We start from the raw sequence: 19,817 nt of genomic DNA on the forward strand, positions 1-19,817 counted from the left end.
CTTTCCTGTAGTGATGCTTCATATACAGCTAAAGAGGAAACCTGCTCAAATGTTTTTTGCTCCTTATGGAGATGTGCCTTTTGTGTATTTGGTGGATTATTTTTTATGTTCATGTGAGTGAGAAAAAGGGATAAAAGGGGAAGAAATTGACCCAGCTATTTTGATTGCTTTGTCCTAAATTTGAGAGTATTTTATTTACTTGGGAGTTGATTCATTTGTATTAGGGATGTTAAATTGCATTTTATTAATGTTTTAGTTCCTTGTTGCTTACCACAAATCCTGCTGCCTGCCCCTTCTAGGCTACCCTACAATTCTGCGTGATTAAACCTCTAATGGCAGTGATCACCATTATTTTGCAAGTGTATGGCAAATATCACGATGGAGACTTTGAGTAAGTTGGCACTTTAAATATCACTTTTCAAATGTAAGCTTTTATTGTTAGAACTTAAAATCTTTGTTTAGTTAATACTTTTTTAAAATGCTTCTTCCTCTGGTATAATGTGAAGAGCGGGATTAGGTACTTTGAGGTCAATTGAAGTGAGGTTAAAGTATTCTTGATTTAATGGTTTGTCTCTAAATTCAGCTTTCCTGGATAAATTGTCTGTAAACCAAGTGGTTTAATTCTCGGTTGTATGGAAGGTTAAGCTAGTATTGCAAAGCAGTAGAAAATTTTCCTTCACTCATTTAAGCAATATCTTTGGAAGAGCATACCTGAGAGAATATTTCTCATAGTATAGACTAAGTAAAAGATAGCATCACCAAGTATTTGGGGCAACACAAACTTCTGTCTTATTTATGTACAGTGTAAACTAGATGACTAGGTGACCAGACAAGTGGAAAAACGAGTAAATCTTTGGTCATTTGGGTGTGGTTGTTGCAGTGATAGCAACTGATACAAGAACGTCACAGGTTTTGAATAAAGATTGTCTGCATTTATTGGTGGCTGGTTTAGACTGAAAGTGGCGAAGCAAGGTGGGAACAGGTGACTGACCAAATTTCTTGGCAACAGATAGAGGTGGTAGCAAAAATAAAAGGCATAATGCAAAAAAGTAAATATTTAACCTTGTGTGTTTATTAAAAATATTTAAATATATAATATTTGTGTTTATATATAGTTAATGTTTAATATTAGTACAACTTAACTTGTTTGTGGCCACTGTGGCTTGGAAACTAGCTGACTCCAGGTAGAATGTAATATTGCCAAATAAGAAGTACTATTGGATCTTGTTCGACACATTAGCCCCTTGAGTAAGAACATCGTAGTAATAGGCTCTAAAGTTGAGCTGTGTGTGACATATTTCTACCAAACTCTAATATAAGATGAAATAATAGATAGGAACTGGAATAAGCTATTTACCTCTTGGAACTGCTCTGGCATTTAATGGCTGAGACGTGTCTCAACTCCATTTAAACTTCTTGTTCTGTAACCATTAATAAAAATCATGAGAATCTCAGTTTGAAATTTCCAATTGATTCCTAGCCTCAATAGCTCTCTTTAGGGGGGAATTGGCTGCAGTACACCTCCATTTGCTCTACTCTCCCACCCGAGGAAATGGTTTCTCCTTCTGAACCCTATCTGGACCATTTGTCACCTATTGTATAACCAGTTGGTATTACGATACTTTTCCATAATTTGACTGTAACTTCCCCACAGATTTCTGACTTGCATGAAAATTGTAAGATAATTTACTTGGAGGTGGGGAATGGATAAAGCGACAAAAATGTTGGTGAAATGTGCTTCAGCAGCTAGGGCATATTGTCCCAAGGACCTATCACTTGTTTTGAAGAAGGGCAAGATATAAAGAATAGCCATGCACAAGAGGAGTCGACACTGTGGCAGAGTCATTGAGATGCAGTAGACCAAAACCATGGTTTGGATTGAAGGAAAGTTGATCCCAAGAAGGCATTGAATAGAAAAAAGTTCCCTTTTTGGGACAATGTTTATCATCAGGAAGTTGGAATTGTAGGGGTTTGTTGGACCAGTGTAATTGCTGTATAAAGATATTTGGTCTCCCTATGTCATGTTTTTGGGTCAGCCCTTTAGCCTCTGAGTTCCTGGAACTTCTTAAACATTCTCTCTACTGCTTCAGTATATCAGACTTTAAGATTTAGCTAATATTTAAATCCCCACTAAAGAGTCACTATTATTGCCACTAAAACACAGCAGTTTTACAGAGATACTTTTAACCTTTGTGAATAATGGAACTTGAAGTGACCAAATTTCTCTACTTTGGAAGATTGAAGAATTAATCCTGTCTTGATGTTGTTCTTTGTCTCTGCTACTGGTTTGGCTCTTCAAACATGTTAAAATTGTTGTTTTTATATTGTTCTTGCAGATTCAAAAACAATTTTTTTTCTTAATAACTTTTTGGTGTCTAGCTAGGCAGCTGCTTTCTCATTTAATCCAGTCTGTAATCTCTGCAAGAGTACATCAAGTCTTAGTTAGTCATTAGCAGCCTGAAGCAATAATACAGTTTGAAGCCAGTGGTAATCCAGAATTTCGAGATCGTCCTTTTCTGTTTCCCCTACAACTAGTATTAAAAGTCCATACTGAAATGTCCAAATTCTGGAAGTGGAGTTCTCAATGTGTAACATTTGTAGAGTGAAGATTGCAAGTGGAAAATCCAGTGCCTACCACAATATATCTGTATTAGTATTGACATTAGCAAAGTTCTAAAAGATGGACCCTGGCAAACACAGAACATACAAAAAAATGTTGAGATAAAAAAATCTTAAGAAAATGTTTAGAGATGCAAGTGAATTCTCTTATTGCAAATTAATTGTCCATTTTATTTCCACAGTGTGAGAAGTGGATATCTATATATCACTATTATTTATAACATCTCTGTGAGTCTTGCACTCTATGCATTGTTCCTCTTTTACTTCGCCACAAGTGAACTCCTCAGTGCGTTTGATCCTATTCTGAAATTCCTGACGGTGAAATCTGTTATTTTTCTCTCCTTCTGGCAAGGTGAGCATCCAGAATGTCTCTTTTAAAAACCTATAATAACTTTACTCCAATTGAGAAATAAAATTAACAATGTACTATGAAAATAAGTGAAGTGGAGGAACTTGACTTTTTCACCAAAAATAATGGGGGGTTGGGGGGGGGGGGAGAGAAAAGAAGGAATGGACAGACCCCCCAGGCTCTGATGTTAAAAGAATTGCAAATGTCATAATGTCATGCTAGATTCAGGAACTCTAGAAAATAGGAGGAAATCAGGTATTTCCTGACCCCTTAATTTAACATTGTGGAGAAGTCATTGGAATCTATTGTTTAGAGGTTCATTGACTCTGAGTGAAGACAGATGTGAGCTTCTATTTGTGTGTCATGGCTGTGCACAAAATGGCAGCTGTTGGCCAGTTAAGTTTCTGCATTTCTGGTGGTGTAGTGATAATGACTAAAACATGGGTTCAAATCCTGCCATGGCAGCTGGTGAAATTCAAATTCAGCTAATAAATCTGGAACATTAAACTGGTTTCCATAATAGTAACCATGAGACCATCAATTTTCGTAAAACCCATGAGGTTCACTGATTTTCTTTAGGGAAGTCTGCCATTCTTACCCAGTTTACACGTGAGTGCGGACCCACAACAATGTGGTTAACTCAACTGCCCTCTGAAATGGCCTTCTAAACCACACAGTTCAAGGTCAAATGGGGATGGGCAAACATGTTATGAAAGAACAAAAAATGCAATTTGCAAATTAAATGCTTAGTGATGTTTGAGAGTGATGCTGAGACATATATTTTAAATTCTATTGTTCACTCCATTAACATGGCACATAAGTTGTTATATCCCCTAATGTGGATTGGATCATATTCCCTCAGGAATGCTGCTAGCGATTTTGGAGAAATGTGGAGTAATTCCAGAAGTTCAGATTATTGATGGCCATGAAGTCAGGGCAGGGACAGTGGCTGCAGGCCACCAGAACTTCATCATCTGTATTGAGATGTTCTTTGCTGCCATTGCCCTTCGCTATGCCTATCCATCTCAAGTGTACAGTGAAAAGCGTGAGACCACACCAGGTAGGAACACCCACTACTCCAAGCTCCAGCAGCTGACTGGTAAAATAGGTTGTGCTAAAGTTATTTGTTTGTTGCTTCAGTGATGAAATTTGGGACTTGGAGCGGATGTTACCTAGTTAAGTTCAAGGTGTAAAATTTAGTTCACAGATCCCAACTTGATGTTGCAGTTTTCTGCTCTTTTTAGCCTTTGTTTCCTTGCCAAGGCAGGGAAAAATAAACTATCTCCACCTCTGCTTTTTGAGAGAGAAAAAGGAATAAATGTTGGGAAATGGCTTCACACACACACACACACACACACACACACACACACACACACACACACACACACACACACACACCAAAGACACTATACTTTCAGAAATCTTGTATACTGTCCAGTTGCAAACTCTGCTCATGAACTGTTCATGCATTCAATTTCCAAATGCTGAGAGAATTTATTTTAAGGATGACTGACTTTTTCAAATCTAAAAACCAATATACTCTGGAAAACTTAAAAACCTTCCACACTAGGAGCACGTGACTCATTAGTCAATGTTCTGCCACCACCTCCCAATCAAACTACTTCTCTCCACCTCTACTCTTTTCATGCATATAGGACTGAGGCAAATGATCTTCAGCTCATGATGGACAACAACAGGTATTGTTGAGGTTGAAACAACAAGTATCACTATCTTGAAGAAAATACTCATGATCTTTTTTTCAGTTGTCCTCCTTCTAGTCTGGAGAAAATGATTATGTGGGTGATGGGAGCCTCTGGTCACTTACCAATCAAGAACGAATGCCAAGGTTTCCAAGACAGAAATGGGCCATCTTATACAACTGGTCTATGCAAGCAATCATGCTGCACGTGAAGCACTTCCAAATTAATACCAGCTCACTTAGTAGAACATCACTGTTATTTTCTCTCTCATGTTTATCCAGCTTCCTCTTAAATGCATCACTTTATTCACCCATGGTAGCAGCTTGCACATTGTTACGACTCTGAGTAAAGAAGTTTCTGTTCAATTCCCTATTGGATCTATTAATAAAGGCAGGCTGCTCACTGAAGCACACCTCAGCTGAGCCCTGTGACTGATTCTATCCTGGCTGATAGACTTCCAGGGCAGTTCCAATCTATCTGTTCTCCTTCCTGCACTCTGCACCACTGACACAATTGCTCTGTCTGATCACTTCCAAACTACTGAAAGTAACTGTGAATGGCAAGTTGTAGATGATAATTTGACTTACAAAAGAAACAATTTATAATAATAAAGACTAATAAATAAAACAAAAATTGAAGTGAAACCTCTTTGCCCAGAATGATTAAAATGTGGAACTTACTATCAAATAAAACAGTTGAAGTAGAAAATGTAAATATGTTTAAGGGAGAGCTAATTAACTGTACGAGAAAAGGATTGTGCTGATGTTAGATGGAGGGCGCAGAGGCTGTTGTGGAATATAATTACTATCATGGACCAGTTGGGTTGAATGGTCTCTTTTTACAATGCTATTGATGGGACATACCTTGTGATTGCGTCAAGGTCTAGGTTCTTTTAGATTGCTGTGACATTATGTATTGATTTTTACCCTTGAAGTAAATAGGGGTGTCTGGAAACAGAAAAAGCACAACACTGTCTGTAATCAATTAATCCTTGAATATTTCAAACTCTCACCTGATTAACTTGTTGTCCACAGGTAATATAGCTCCCATGCAAAGCATATCCAGCGGCCTAAAGGAGACTATGAATCCAAATGACATTGTGCAGGATGCGATCCACAACTTCTCCCCAGCCTATCAGCAGTATGCACAGCAATCAACCCAAGATGAAGTAACACCCAGACATAATGGACATACCTTGCCCCAAGCATGTACCAATTTTGCAAGCCGCCGAAAAACTGGTGAGAAGATTATCCTCATCAGCTCTGAGGATGAGCTGTAGACTTGAGTATTTGTTTTGTTTTGAGAAAAAAAGCAGAAATGAGATGCTGAGACAGGTAGTGACTCATCTTTCTCATTCATCCTTCCAGAGATCAGGAATCATTCTGCTCCCCTTTCCTGGGAATTGGACTGCAATCTTTGATTTTCTTTTACTTCAAAGTGTTTTGACTTTAACTAATTCCTAAATCTGAAAGTAAAACAATGTGTATAGGCAAAGCCATGGAATGTTACAGTAAGTAACCCCAGCTGCAGGTGTTTGATGTTCCATACATATGCATACACTTAAAGTCCATATTCTTGTGATCTCCTATTTGCTTGCATGCAGTCTTTGTGCACACATCATACTCTCCTCCTTTTATACATTCTTCCAATAATGTACATGCACGCTATCATGTTCGCCCTTTTGCATGTGCATGCTTCCTCTTGTGCTCACACCCCTCTCCCTTGCTCACAATAGCACAGTTTCTTTCCTACATACAGTGGGACAGACTGGACATTGATCTGTTCTCTGGATTGCTTGTTGTTATGTTATTGATTTAAAGAATCTCACACAACTAAGGTATCTGTTTCAGAGATTATCTCCACATTCTGTGTAAAATCACTGAAGGATATACTTATTTCCCCATGATTGAAATTTTTAAATACCTGGTTAGTTAATGGCAAATCAGTGCAATGTCTGTCAATTTTGTTGCACTGTAGCCTTTTATTATGGATTCATTTTAGGACTAGCTTTTCCTCAATATCTTCCCACCATCAATCTCCAACTATCAATATTCTGGGATCATTGACGAGAAACATTTAATTGGATCTGCTACATAAATACTGTGGATACACGAGCAGGTCAAAGGCTGTTAATTCTGTGCCTCCAAAGCTCCTCTGCTGTCTGGAAGGCAGTAGTCAGGAATGTGATGGAACGTGTGGAGCTGCAACAACACATGAGTAGCATGACATCATGTAAGACAAAACTGTTACATGGTTGATACCCTGTGCACTACCTTAAACATTCACTTCCTCCACCAGTGGTGCATTGTGCCAATTTTGTAAAATCTACATGTTACACTCGCAACTTTTCAAGACTTCTTCAACACCTTCTAAATCCACAATTTCTACTACCCAGAACAAAGGCAGCAGGTACAAAGGAACATTATCTACAATTTCCCCTCCAAGTCACACACTATTGATTCTGAACAAGGTACCAGGCCAAATTCCTGGAACGCACAACCCAACAGCAATATGTAGGAGTACCTTCGTTTCTCAGACTGTAGCAGTTCAAGAAGGCAACTTTCTGACGTACAATTAGGATGAGTGATAAATTGCTGATCTCACCTGTGCGACAGACATCTCATGAATGATTGAAATGTTATTCTTGCTGAAAGAAATACAATCTGTAGTAATACATTTTCCATCTCCCCATGCTCACAACTGCTGTAATTATGTGGGCTCATTGCACTTGTGACTCCTCCTTCCTCCAATATGATGGGCTTACAAAAGCCAAGACTTTTTTTAAACAAAAGTGTAAAAATGGAGAAGTTGTGTGTTACTGGATTTAAAAATGAGTTTGGACACCATCGAGAATGTACATTCAAATTGGACCAGTCTAATTGGACACAGCGTTCTACTGTGTACTTTGCTTAAATAATGGACAATAATTGAGCAAATGGGTACCCTAAGTTTAACAGTAACAGTGGAAGAACGATCTTCAGTGTTTATGTACTCTAGCTGTGCTGTATAATTGCTGTTGGTGCTGACTGGGGAGGTACAGAATGGTAAATGATTCTTCCATGCCAGACTCTGAATTCACAAACTTAAAGGCAAATGTTGAAAAGCAAATAACTAATCACAAATTATTTCCACCTCTCGTAGTTAAATGTTTGACTGTGATAACAACTATTTTAACTTCAAGAACTGATGGTTGTATGAAATCAGCAACTATAGAGCCAGATTCAGGAATTTCCTATTCCTTGGATGCTGCCTAACCTGCTGTGCTTTAACCAGCAACACATTTTCAACTGTGATCTCCAGCATCTGCAGACCTCATTTTTTACCTCCAGATTCAGGAATCCCAAGCAGTTTACATTGTCTTTACATTCTTCAATTTAAGTGGAAGTACAGCATTATAAATTGATTAAAGAGTAGGAGTACAAGTTTAAATGATTGTGAATGCATTTAAATGTTTGTGGGCAAGTGTAAGAATAATTGTATGTATTGTATCTACAGGCTATGAACTGGATCTCTAATTTTGTTATGAAGCAAATTGACTGAGTCCTTCCTTGTTTGTTTTTATCTGGTTCTTAACCTTTTTTTAAAATTATTATTTACTGCTGTTTTGATACTTGTGTTGTTTCAATGGACAACAGGGTTATTGCAAAAGTGCAACAAGGTTAAGATAACCCTATGATACAGGAATGAATCTGAATGTATTTTTCTATGATTATTTATCAGGGTAGCTATTGGCAAAAATGTAGTTTACTAATTAGCACTGAAATCATAGAATCCAGTTAGATGAGCAACTTAACACTTATTTCCCAATTGCGAATCCTCATGCATGATGGTTTGAATAGAAGTTCAACCAGTTTCTATCAACCAACACTTTCCTCTGTTCATTTATGTTTCACCCTGTTCAACAATTCACTCCTTCACTCATCCTCCTTCCTCCAAATAAAAAGATGTTACTGTGTGTATCTGCATGAGTTCCAGCTATGTCTATTTTTTTGTAAGGTATGTTGATCATTCCTTGGTTCCAGTCACATGTGCATGTCAGGGGAGGGGGATCAGGAAGAATTGGAGAAGTTCTTTGCCTTGCTTCCAATTTTCCACCTTACTCAATTCATCCTTGATTCCTTGATTGTACTGTGACTTCATTTCTCGCCACCTGCAGCATAATAACACAATATTACACAACTTTGCCTTCCTCTCCTTTCACTATATCAAAGGGACAATTCACTCTGTAAAACCCAGGTCCATTCCCAATACACTGTTCCCTTTCCACAGCATCTTTCCATGAAAATGAAGATGTAACATTTCCCCTTCAACCTCTTCTAATCACTAATCTCAGATGAAGCAGCAATTTATTTGTACTTATAGCAGACGAGAGTGAAAGTGGTGTTTGTTCACATTGGGGAGATAAATACAGATTAAGTGAGTATTTTGCAGAGTGCCTCCACTCAATCCAGAAGCATGTCCATAAGCTTTTGGTCATTGTAATTCTCGTCTTGGCTTCATGCTGAGATCTGTCTCTGACCTACTCAATGAAATCTTGAGAAGAACTACCTTGAATTTCAGTTAGGTACTTTACAGTCTTGCAACTTCAGCTCACAATCTCTGGCCAGTTTCATTACTTTCTCTTTGGTGGGTTTGCTTTATTTCTTATTTTTGCATTCAGTCAGCAGCACATTGCTCTACATCCATCTTTTGTTTTATTTTCTTCTTCCATTACCATTCCCTTCAGTCCTTCAAAACTCCTTATTCTCTCATCTCTTATTTCACCCTGCCTCTTTGATCTTGCCTGACTCTTACCCCTTGCTCAAACTATTACATCCTTGCTCAAGCTATTACATTTCTAACTTTTCTGCAGTTCTGCTGCAAGGTCACAAAACTAAGACATTAACTCTGTCTCTCTCTCCACTGATGCTGCCTAACCTGAGTGTTTCCAGCATTTTCTGATTTTATTGATGCTGTATTGTTGGCACGAATGTCTCTGGTCAAGAATTGCTGTGCGGAAGCAATATACAATGTCAGGGAGCAAATAAGCCCTAAAATGCGTTACTTCCTTTGCAGAAATATCATCTCACTGCAGCCAACTAATATTTGGTGTAAGTGTCAACTATGAACTATTGTGTAGAGGTCTTTTCTTTTGAATAAAAGATGATGTTTAATCTCTACTCTACAGACTTAACCACGTAATCCAGGTTGATGTTCCAGTACAACAGTGGGGAGTCCATAATGTCTGAGGTGGTGTCTTTTTGAGAAATGTTGAAAAGAAATGGATGTTAACTATTCCCTTGCATTATTTCAAAGAGAAAGGGAGTTCTCCCTTGTACCCCAGCAACCATTTATCCTTCAACCAACATCACTAGAAAAAGTTATATGTTCATCACATTGCTGTAGGTATTTTAAAACCACCTATTCTGACATGTTATGACATACCTCTAACAGCAGGTGGGACTTGAACCCAAGGTCTTTGGCCTAAAGCTAGGGACACTATTACAGTGCCATCATGTTGCACTTACAGGACTTAATATTAAAATTGGCTCTTGTATATCCTACAAGTGGCTACACTTCAAAAATACTTCACTGACTGGAAAGTACTTTGGGATATTATGAATGGTGATAAAAGTCTTGGCAATAATCAGATTTCAAACAGAACTCTCCATCCCTGAAGAAAGGGGAAAAAAAAATCAGTTTTAAAAAAATTTATTTATGCACAATTATGCCTCAATGTAAATACAAAAAGTAATATTTCAACTCCTTGCATGAAGAGCCAGCTCCCCTCCCTTAAAAAATGCATTCTTTGTAAGGACCTACAGTTGATTCAGATGCTGTTAACAATGACTGTTGCAGATGACTGATATCTGAGAATACAGCAGTCATTGTCTCCTCCTCCTATGTCAAACTCCTGGAAGTAGTCCAAATGCTGGAATCTAAGCACCTCGTTCCCCCAGCTGGTCCATCCGGGCTGCAGATTTCGGGCAAACAGCTCCAGGCAGTTTGGGTTTGGTCTGGTCAATCCTTTCAGTACCTCCCCGAGTGGTGGCTTGTGAGAATGAAGGAGACAGGGAACACTGACCAGCAGCTTGTGGTCAGGCACTGTGGCCGTTTCGGTGACATTTTCCCCATTTTGTCTTTCTGAGCTTCCTTTATACCTGCCTAGAACCAGGATCTCATAGGGTTTCTTGTGAGTAGAGTCTAAAGGGACGACAAACTCTCCATGCCTGGTTACCTTCACCCAGTGCCACTCGGCAACTACCTCAACAGACCAGCTGGGATATAACTGTTCCTTGACAAAGCATAGGTGTCTTTGCCGATTGGTGACCCAGCTCACCACCAGGCAGCCTGGAGCTGAGAGTTCTGGCACAGGAATCTGTTGGATCTGCCATGGAAAGAGGTGACTGTAGCCTTTGCTTCTCTTGACCGACTTATTTTCCCAGGGTGGGTCCAAAGTAATCACGTCATATTTTTTGTAGCCCAAGAGGGGTTCCATGCAGGAGATATCTGACAGGAGAAAACTGGAGTGTGGTGGGAGCAAGTACCTCTGTCCCATCAACATTACAATTCTGGCACAGTCTGTACTATTTTCAGTCAGGCGGCCCAGCAGATTCAGGTCTGCTGTGGAATCTGCCTCATCGCTTATTACCTGCACAGGCTGGTGCTGTTCCTGTGCCATCTGCTTTGCCATTGAGCAGAGCTCCACCAACATAGAGTCAGCAACCACCATACTGATTTGTTTCTGAAAGCATTCCCTTCCAGCCGGTACCTTTGAGACTATGCCTTGCTCCCCAAACTCTGTGCTTTGCTCTATCAGCTTTCTGGTGCCACTCCGAATAGCCAGGCAGACCTGCTTATGGTATTCCTGTGCTTCTACCTCTCCCTGGTTCAGTGCATGACGTTTCCTCTTGCGCTTTCTACCTTTTGTTCTTGAGTCTCCACACACTGTCTCTTGATCTCCTGTTGTTTCTGTGTCAGCAATGTGGGGCTTCTCAATGTCAAAATATGCTGCCTTGAAAATGTATCTACAGCATCGGGTATCAGGTGGCACGTGATGGCAGCATCTGTATGACTGGTTGACGTAGGCTTGGTGATCCAGTAGCCATCCCACAGTGTCGCTCTTGACCACAGACATCACTGCCAACACTTGCAGTAAAGAGAGTAGAATTTCAATGTTGACTCCTACCTCCACTCTGATAACCCAGCCTCTTCTTTCACCATTAACTCGCCTACTTCCCTTTCTCCACTGACTCAGCTCTCCTCCACAAACACGCTTCTCCCCTCTCTGCCCTCACTTGTTTGAAAGGTGTGCAAATAAATCAGTTTTCAGCAAATTATTAGCTGCTACTTCAGTTGTAAACTTGAAATTTCCGAGCACCAGTATGGAAATCTGTGGATTAAACCCAAAAAAATTAAGTTAGTTTGCATTGAGACGATGAGGAGTGAGCACAAACTTTATTCTTGAGGACCAAATATAAAATAGATTTTGAAAGCACAATAAATTATCTATACACCATAAGGGTTAATGTATAAGGCTATTGTATAAGGTGCACTGCTGCACCTGACTACTGAGATAGCTAAGTCACACTGACCATTTGATTCATTCAGGTCCAGCATTCTCCCTGCAAACATTGATTTGACAAGTATCGTGGTAAAATCTCAACAGTTGTGGTGCAATTTGACATGAGGACAGCACCTCCCACAGGGTACCCATACTGTGCCTTGTTAAAATGAGTTAACTTGCATTTATTGTAAGCCCTTCCCATTTTCAAAACCTGGTCAGGTTCATCAGGAACATTTTGCCCGAAACATTGATTTTCCTGCTCCTCGGATGCTGCCTGACCTGCTGTGCTTTTCCAGCACCACTCTGATCTAAACTCTGGTTTCCAGCATCTGCAGTGCTCACTTTGCCTTGACAATGATGTTAGGAATGCTTAAAATACAGTTTATTTTAATGTCACCATGATTCTACAAAGTCAGCAAAGCAGTACTTTTTCCTTCTGAAAAAAACCCTATCTTATAAGAAAGATGAGACCAAACATACTTTTCACAGTTTCACAAAAGTAAATGTTCCCACACTCCCTCCCTACTGGATTGGTCTGATGACTTCATAATTATTAAAAAAGGTGGTAGTGGGGGAAGAAATTTTCATGGGTTCCAGATTTTTGGGATGTTGGGTCAGTGCACAGAGATTCTCTACAACTTCTAACAATTCCTTCCTATAGGTTAAAATATTTGGGTATGCAATTCTATCAACAATTCCCATTCAGTTTTGCTGTCAGCTGTTGCAACATAATTGCACACTGTGGCACTAGGTAATTCTGTGGCTTGAGGTTCTGGAGTCTAGCTCAACTGTTTTTATCTTATAAATAAGATTATCACTGGAGGGAGAAAAATAATATTAAACAAACTCTGGGTAGGACTATGGCTACATTACCACAGCAGTTCTCATACAACGGAGCCAAAGTTAGTCCACAATGAACTTGCTACAATGTAGCAAAACTGGGACTCCCTTTCAGTGTCTAACTTTTTTCTGTGTGTTTTGTTTTTGCAATGATCTATATAATGTCAGATCTGACATGTGCTACTTGAACAATGAAAGGATTCAAATTCCAAATTTATTGTTGTGATGTATTAGTGGAAATAGTTTTCTAAATAAAGACATTTTTCTGAATATGTGCAAGATACTGTTTTCTAATTTGTTAAATTTTTGCTACGAAACTGCGAATTTGAAATAGAAAATGGATTTGTTTGCAGCTACCTATCGAAGTATTTTTGAAACACATATCTAGATGGTTTTGAAGAAGGAAATGCAACTGCCAACTTGCATACGGCAAGATCCTCCAACCAGGAATGTGATAATTACCCTAGGATCTGATTTAGATGAATATTGATCAAGAACATCAGAGAGTATTCCTGCTCTCTGAAATAGTACCAAGCAACCTGACTGGTCAGACAGGTTTAAGTATCTCATCCTAACCTCAACACCTCAAGCATTCTTGCACTCCTTCAGTATTTCATTGCGGTGCCAACGTGGATTTTATGCTCAGATCTCTGCAGTGAAACTTGAACCCACAATCTTCTGCCTCAGAGTTCGAGCAGCTGAGTCAAGCATGAGGCATTTTGTAGATATACCAAAGGTGATACATCAGATCTCCTGTTCAGCAAGGTGTGACAATCACATAACCAAAGTATTAAGATACCAATCAACCATGATCTAAATGAATATAAGAACAGATCAAGGCATTAATGCCTACTCCTATTCCCATGTTTTTGTGCATTGTCACATCTTCCAGTGTAGGCGGACATGCTTTGGTTTAGTTTTTTTTATTCACTCACAGGTGACATTGACTAGACCAGCATTTATTCCTCATCCCTAAATTACCAGAGTCAACCACATTGCTGGTTGGTCTGGAGTTACATATGGGCTAGACCAGGCACATCGAACATTATAGGCCCTTCGGCCCTCGATGTTGTGCCGACCTGTGGAACCAATCTGAAGCCTATTTCATCCATATGTATATCCAGTGATCATGGGATGGCAGTACGCTTCCCTAAAGGACATCGGTGAGCAGGATGTTTCTTTGCCTTACAACCTGCAACGATTTCATGGTCAGAACTCTTAATTCAATCAAAGTTTCACCATCCACCATGGCAGAATTCAAAAACAGGTTCGCAGAACATTAGAAACAAAAACAGAAATTGTCGGGAAATCATGACAGGTCTGGCAGCACCTGTGCACCAAAAGTAAAGTTAACGTTTCTGGTTCAGTGACCTTTCTTCAGAACTGATTGCAGCTAAGAAAAGGTTGGTAGCTTTTTCTGCTGAGTTTCTCCCGCAATTTGTGTTTTTGCTTCTGATTTCCAGCATCTGCAATTTTTTGGGGTTTATTTTTCCTCCAGAACATTAGTTGAGTCTCTGGATGACTAGTCCAGCAATAACACTACTGGGGTTGTAATGAATCTTTGGAAATTCCTCTAGAATCAAAATGTAACTGTTCACTATTCTCTCTGGGACATAGTGTAAAAGAAATGTGACACTCACTTCACTACAGCAGTCTCTTTTAGAGGATTCTGTGCACCACTCTTCCAGAGCTCCTCCTTTTGATTCTCTGCTGAGGAACTAGGAATTTAACAGGTCCAAATCGCAACCATTGAAATGAATAAACACTGGGTAATTATTTCCTCATCCAGCATGCAAACAGCCCAACTCATAGTAGGAAGTTACATCACAGGAAGAGGAAGTTATATCATAAGCTGATTAGACTGTACCTTTAATAAATGCGAAAGGCTGGAGTGTTTGAATTTTACACTCTGGAATTGTCTTCTGCTGCTATTGTTGATTTAAATCATTGCTCAGTGACTCACTTAGTCCTGGCAGTTAAGACAATGACAATGTTGCTGTTGTATTATAGCACAGGAGATGATTCAGACCATATGACTTTACTGTCACTTTGAAAGCTCTGACCAATTAGTCACATTTGCTCTCCTGCTCTTTCCCCACAGATTTACAGCTTTCTTGCCTTGATGAGGACAGACCATTGTTGACTTGATGTGGAGGTGCCAATGTTGGGCTGGGGCAAACTAAGTCAGATGTCACATAACACCAGGTTATAGTCCAGGTGAAGTCACCTGATGAAGGAGTAGTGCTCTGAAAGGTTGTGACTTTAAATAAACATGTCGTGTGACTTCTGGTGTTGTTTACGTGAACTTTAGTAAAGCCTTTACGAAGGTTCCGCACAGTTGGCTAATTAGTGAAGTTATATCACATGGGATGCAGGGTGAGCTTGTCAATTGGATACAAAATTGGCTTGTTACGGAGAGAGGGTGGTGGAGGAGGTTGTTTTGCAAACTGGAAACCTGTGACCAGTGGTATTCTTCAGCGATTGATACAGGGTTTGCTTTTGTTTGTCATTTATATAAACAACTTAGTTGAGAACATTGGAGGCATGGTTCGTAAGTTTGTGGATGACACTAAAATAGTTGAAGTGAAGAAGGTTGTTGAAGGAGCACAAAGAGATTTTGATCAATTTCATCAATGGGCTGAGGAGTGGCAGGTGGAGTTTAATTTGGATAAATGCAAGCAATTGTATTTTGGTAAAACAAGCAAGGGCAGGGCTTGTACAATTAATGGTAGGTTTCTGGGTAGTGTTGTAGAACAGAGAGTCATAGGGGTTCAAATACATAATTGTTTGAAATTTGCGACATAGGTAGGAGGGGTGATGAAGAAGGCATTTAGTACACTTACCTTCATTGCTCAGACTATTGAGTAAGGGAGTTAGGAAGTCATGTTGAGATTGTACCTGATGTTGGTGAGTCCTCTTCTGGAGGTCTTTGTGCAGTGCTGGTTGCCATGCTATAGGAAGGATATTATTAAATTGGAGCGAGTTTACCAGGTTGTTGCTAGGAATGGAGGGTTTGCGTTATAAAAAAAATAGGCTGGGACTTTTTTTCACTGGATGATAGGAGTTTGAGGGGTGACCTTATGGAGGTTTAAGGTAAATAGAAATGGTCTTTTCCTTTGGATGGGGAAGTTCAAAACTAGGGAGAGAGGAGGAAGCTTTAAAAAGGACATGAGGGGCAATTTATTTATACAGAGAATGGTGTGTGTATGGAATGAACTACCCGAGGATGTGGTAGATGCAGATTCAGTTATAACATTTAAAAGACAGTTGGATAAGTACATGAATAGGAAAGGTTTGGAAGGTTATGGGCCAAATGCAGGCAGGTGGGACTAGTTTGGTTTGAGAAGGTGGTTGACTTGTTGGACTGAACCATCTGTTTCCATGCTGTATGACTCTATGATTATGGCTCTAAGTATTTGATTGACTCCTCCTTGAGAGTACAGTCTGGTCTTTGAGAATGTCTGGTCTTCTATAACATGCTAGTTCTGTTCTCATGTGACCTCGCATTACAGAAAACCATGCAGTAGAAATAATGGGGCCAATGGGAAAAACAGGGTTGGGGTGAACTACCAAAAATATCAGTAAAAATTAAAACAAAAATTGTAGTTAGCCTAATCCAAATTATAATACAGTCTAATTAAATGTTTAAATCATATATTTCAATGAAATAGTGTAATAAATTTAGCACTTTATCCTGAAAAATTGGAAGGTAACTTGAAGGGGTTTCTGAGTCTGCTGAGTTATAGTGCTGTATTAAGATAGGGGCTGAGGGTTATCATCAGTATCATTATCACTTTCAGGCACAGTTTTAGTTGCAGGGTTAAGATGAAAAAATTTAGTTCAGAGGTAGATAGCTGTGGTTCATTGTCCTCAGACTGTTTCTTGGGTGTTGACTTAAAAGCATTTAGTTTTTGCTGCTTTTCCATCTTTCTCCTTTCATGAAGAAGCTGTTCATAGAGTGGCGCATAAGACTTTATGCCACAAACTGCTATCCTCCTGCACTCTGCATTGTCATCATTGTCTTCTAAGTGGCTGCAACTGCTTTTCAACTTCCCTCCGGATAGTAGACAAAAGAGAAGTGGAATGTTCTCGTGATGCTGCATCCTGGACTTAACTGTCTTCATCTCGAGCTTCAATTTCCCCCACAGCAAAAGGTTGTAGACCAGCCATGGAGAGGTCTTCACAATGGGACTGAAGCAGCTCCTCGGTATCCTCAGTCTCCACTTCTGCAAATCCAACTTGCTTTGCAAGAGCGACACAATGTGCTTTGATTGCTCGAAGCTCCTCTAATGGCTCAATGCCTTTAAAGTTATGAAGAAAATCTGGGAGAAGATTCTGTCAAACTGCATGTAAGCAGTCCTGACTGACATCATCCTAGGTCTCCACAATGATGTCAATAGCATTCTTAATGTTAAAGTTCTTCCAACATTGAAGAACACTCATTGTCCCCCTCAGTAGCTGCAATCAGCTTTCTGAATGTGCACCTCAAGTAAAAAGCTTTAAAAGCTGCTGTTGCATCCTGGTCCATGGGTTGAATTGGAGAGGTTGTGTTCAGAGCTTGAAGTAGTACTTTGATGTTTTCAGAAAGTTCACCAATGGTGAGAGGATGGCTTGGTGCATTGTCCAGAGTGAGGAGACTCTTGAGATCCAAATTTTTCTACTGAAAATATTCTAAAAGCATCAACAATAAGGTCAAAAAAAACTTTGTGCCATCATCCAACCTCTCTTGCTTGACCTGAAGTAAACATCTTGAGTGGACTCAGCGTACCGTGACACCTAGTGCTGTAGATGGAATTGCCTAATAGCCAATGGGAGTTTGTATTTTTAAAAAATCTTTCCCCAATTCACCTTTTGCATTACAGTCAAATTGTGTTGATGAAATGTGTGTTTATAGGAGAACAACCTGTACTATTTCATCTGCTTGCATCACCCTTGTATCCAGACAATTTTCAATGTTACTCACCACTCATTAGAGAACTGTAAATGCTGGAGATCAGAGTGAATAAAGATTGCTGTGCTTTTTCCAACTCCACTCTTTATCCACTTGCCACTAATTATACCAAGCTTAGATGGTGGCCAGATTTTATGGCATATGGAACAGACTGTTTCAGTATTTGAGTAATGATGAACAATTCTGAACATTGTGCATTATTAGTGAATATTTCTACTTCTATTCTTATGAAGGAAGGTCAATGATGAAGCAGCTAAAATGGTTAAACAGAGAGCACTATCCTGAAGTTTTCCTGCAGTGAATTTCCAGGATTGAGATGATTGACTTCCAACAATCACAATCTATCTTCCAACTATCTTTGCGCTGCAACCAATAGAGATTTTCCTCCAGATTCCAATCGATTCCAATTCTGCTTTGGCTCCCTGATGTCACACTCTGTCAAATATTGTCTTGATGATGAGAAGTCACTCCCACCTCACCTATGGAGTTCAGTTTTTTGTCCTTTGGACCAAGACTATAATGAGGTCCTGAGGGCCACACAGAGATCCTGACCTAGTATAGGCTACAGAAAAGAACAGCCCTCAGACTAGCCAAATATCAATCGGGTAGCCCCTTTGCCAGATAGTGAATGTTGATAGGTGTTGTGTGAAGCCAAAATCCAGTGTGGCCACTCACCCTGGCCAAATAGCCAGTCTGGTATCTTGGGAGAATCAGAGCACTTGTAAAAGTGGCGATGTGGCTTAGCGGTAGCATTCTTGTCTCTTACTCAGAAATGATGTGGAGGTTCTAGTGTTAGACTGGGGTCAAGAAGGTCAGAAGTCATTCAACACCTGGTTATAGTCTAACAGGTTTATTTGAAATCCCAAGTGTTTGGAGCACTGCCCCTTCGTCAGATGGTAACTCCATCTAATAAAGGAGCAGTTCTCTGAAAGCTTGTGATTTCAAATAAATCTGTTGGACTATAACGTAGAGTTGTGTAACTTCTGACCTTACTCAAAACGTTATAGGGTCAAGTTTCACTCCTGAAATTTAAGCTCAAAGTTGTAGATGTTACACCCCCTGGTGGGCTGTACTATGGGAGGTATTTTGTGTAAGACAATAAACTAAGGTCCCAACTGCTATCTTATGCAGATGTAAAAGATGCCTCCTACTATTTTGAAGAATGACAGAGATGTTTTGCACGAAACTTTAATGATATTTATTCAGGGGTAAATATTAGTTAAAAACAGATTTCTGCCGATTATTATGTTATTATTATATTACTGTTTGTGCAACAAGTATCTGCAAAGTGGCTGCTGCTTTAGCTACATTACAACTACACTTCATTAGCTGAAAATGTGTTGCTGGAAAAGCGCAGCAGGTCAGGCAGCATCCAAGGAGCAGGAGAATCGCCGTTTCGAGCATGAGCCCTTCTTCAGGAAGGGCTTCATTAGCTGTAAAGCACTTTGGGAGAACCTGAGATTATGAAAATTGCAAGTCTTATTCTGCAACCCTGGGCAGCCATTGCTCCCCAAACCGTGAATTCCTCACTATCAAATGCTGCCCCTTCTATCTACCATGGGAATTTATCGCTGCTGCACTAACTGCTGTGTACTACTGTCACAAACAAAAGTTGAGGAAGCTCTGGATGTGCTGTACTCCATCACTAATACCCTGGAGACAGAACACCCCAAGGTCCTGTTTATTGGAACTGGTGACTTCAAGCCAATCTAAGGAAGGTGTTGCCCAGGTACCACCGCTCATTCCCCCCCGCCTCATTTCAGGAATTCTGACCAAAATGCCGTGTTTCTTCTCCCGGCTTACGGGCAAAAG

The 19,817-nt window shown here is 39.8% G+C and overlaps 2 protein-coding genes across 2 annotated transcripts in view; one reads left to right on the forward strand and one right to left on the reverse strand.

The window, feature by feature from the left end:
- Positions 1 to 10,234, forward strand: part of tmem184a (transmembrane protein 184a) — a 51,704-nt gene extending 41,470 nt beyond the window's left edge. The window contains exons 6-9 of the mRNA XM_060840786.1: positions 300 to 391; positions 2,802 to 2,971; positions 3,831 to 4,028; positions 5,703 to 10,234. Of these exons, the coding sequence (XP_060696769.1) occupies positions 300 to 391; positions 2,802 to 2,971; positions 3,831 to 4,028; positions 5,703 to 5,947 (705 nt within the window). The 3' untranslated portion in view covers positions 5,948 to 10,234. The remainder of the gene's footprint in view (positions 1 to 299; positions 392 to 2,801; positions 2,972 to 3,830; positions 4,029 to 5,702) is intronic.
- A 109-nt stretch (positions 10,235 to 10,343) lies between these two features.
- mettl4 (methyltransferase 4, N6-adenosine) overlaps positions 10,344 to 19,817 on the reverse strand; it is a 51,014-nt gene continuing 41,540 nt past the window's right edge. Inside the window, exon 3 of the mRNA XM_060840785.1 lies at positions 10,344 to 12,040. Within this exon, the coding sequence (XP_060696768.1) occupies positions 10,478 to 11,785 (1,308 nt within the window). The 5' untranslated portion in view covers positions 11,786 to 12,040 and the 3' untranslated portion in view covers positions 10,344 to 10,477. The remainder of the gene's footprint in view (positions 12,041 to 19,817) is intronic.

The sequence above is a fragment of the Hemiscyllium ocellatum genome, chromosome 20, assembly GCF_020745735.1.
Source record: "Hemiscyllium ocellatum isolate sHemOce1 chromosome 20, sHemOce1.pat.X.cur, whole genome shotgun sequence".
Taxonomy (NCBI): Eukaryota; Metazoa; Chordata; class Chondrichthyes; order Orectolobiformes; family Hemiscylliidae; genus Hemiscyllium; species Hemiscyllium ocellatum.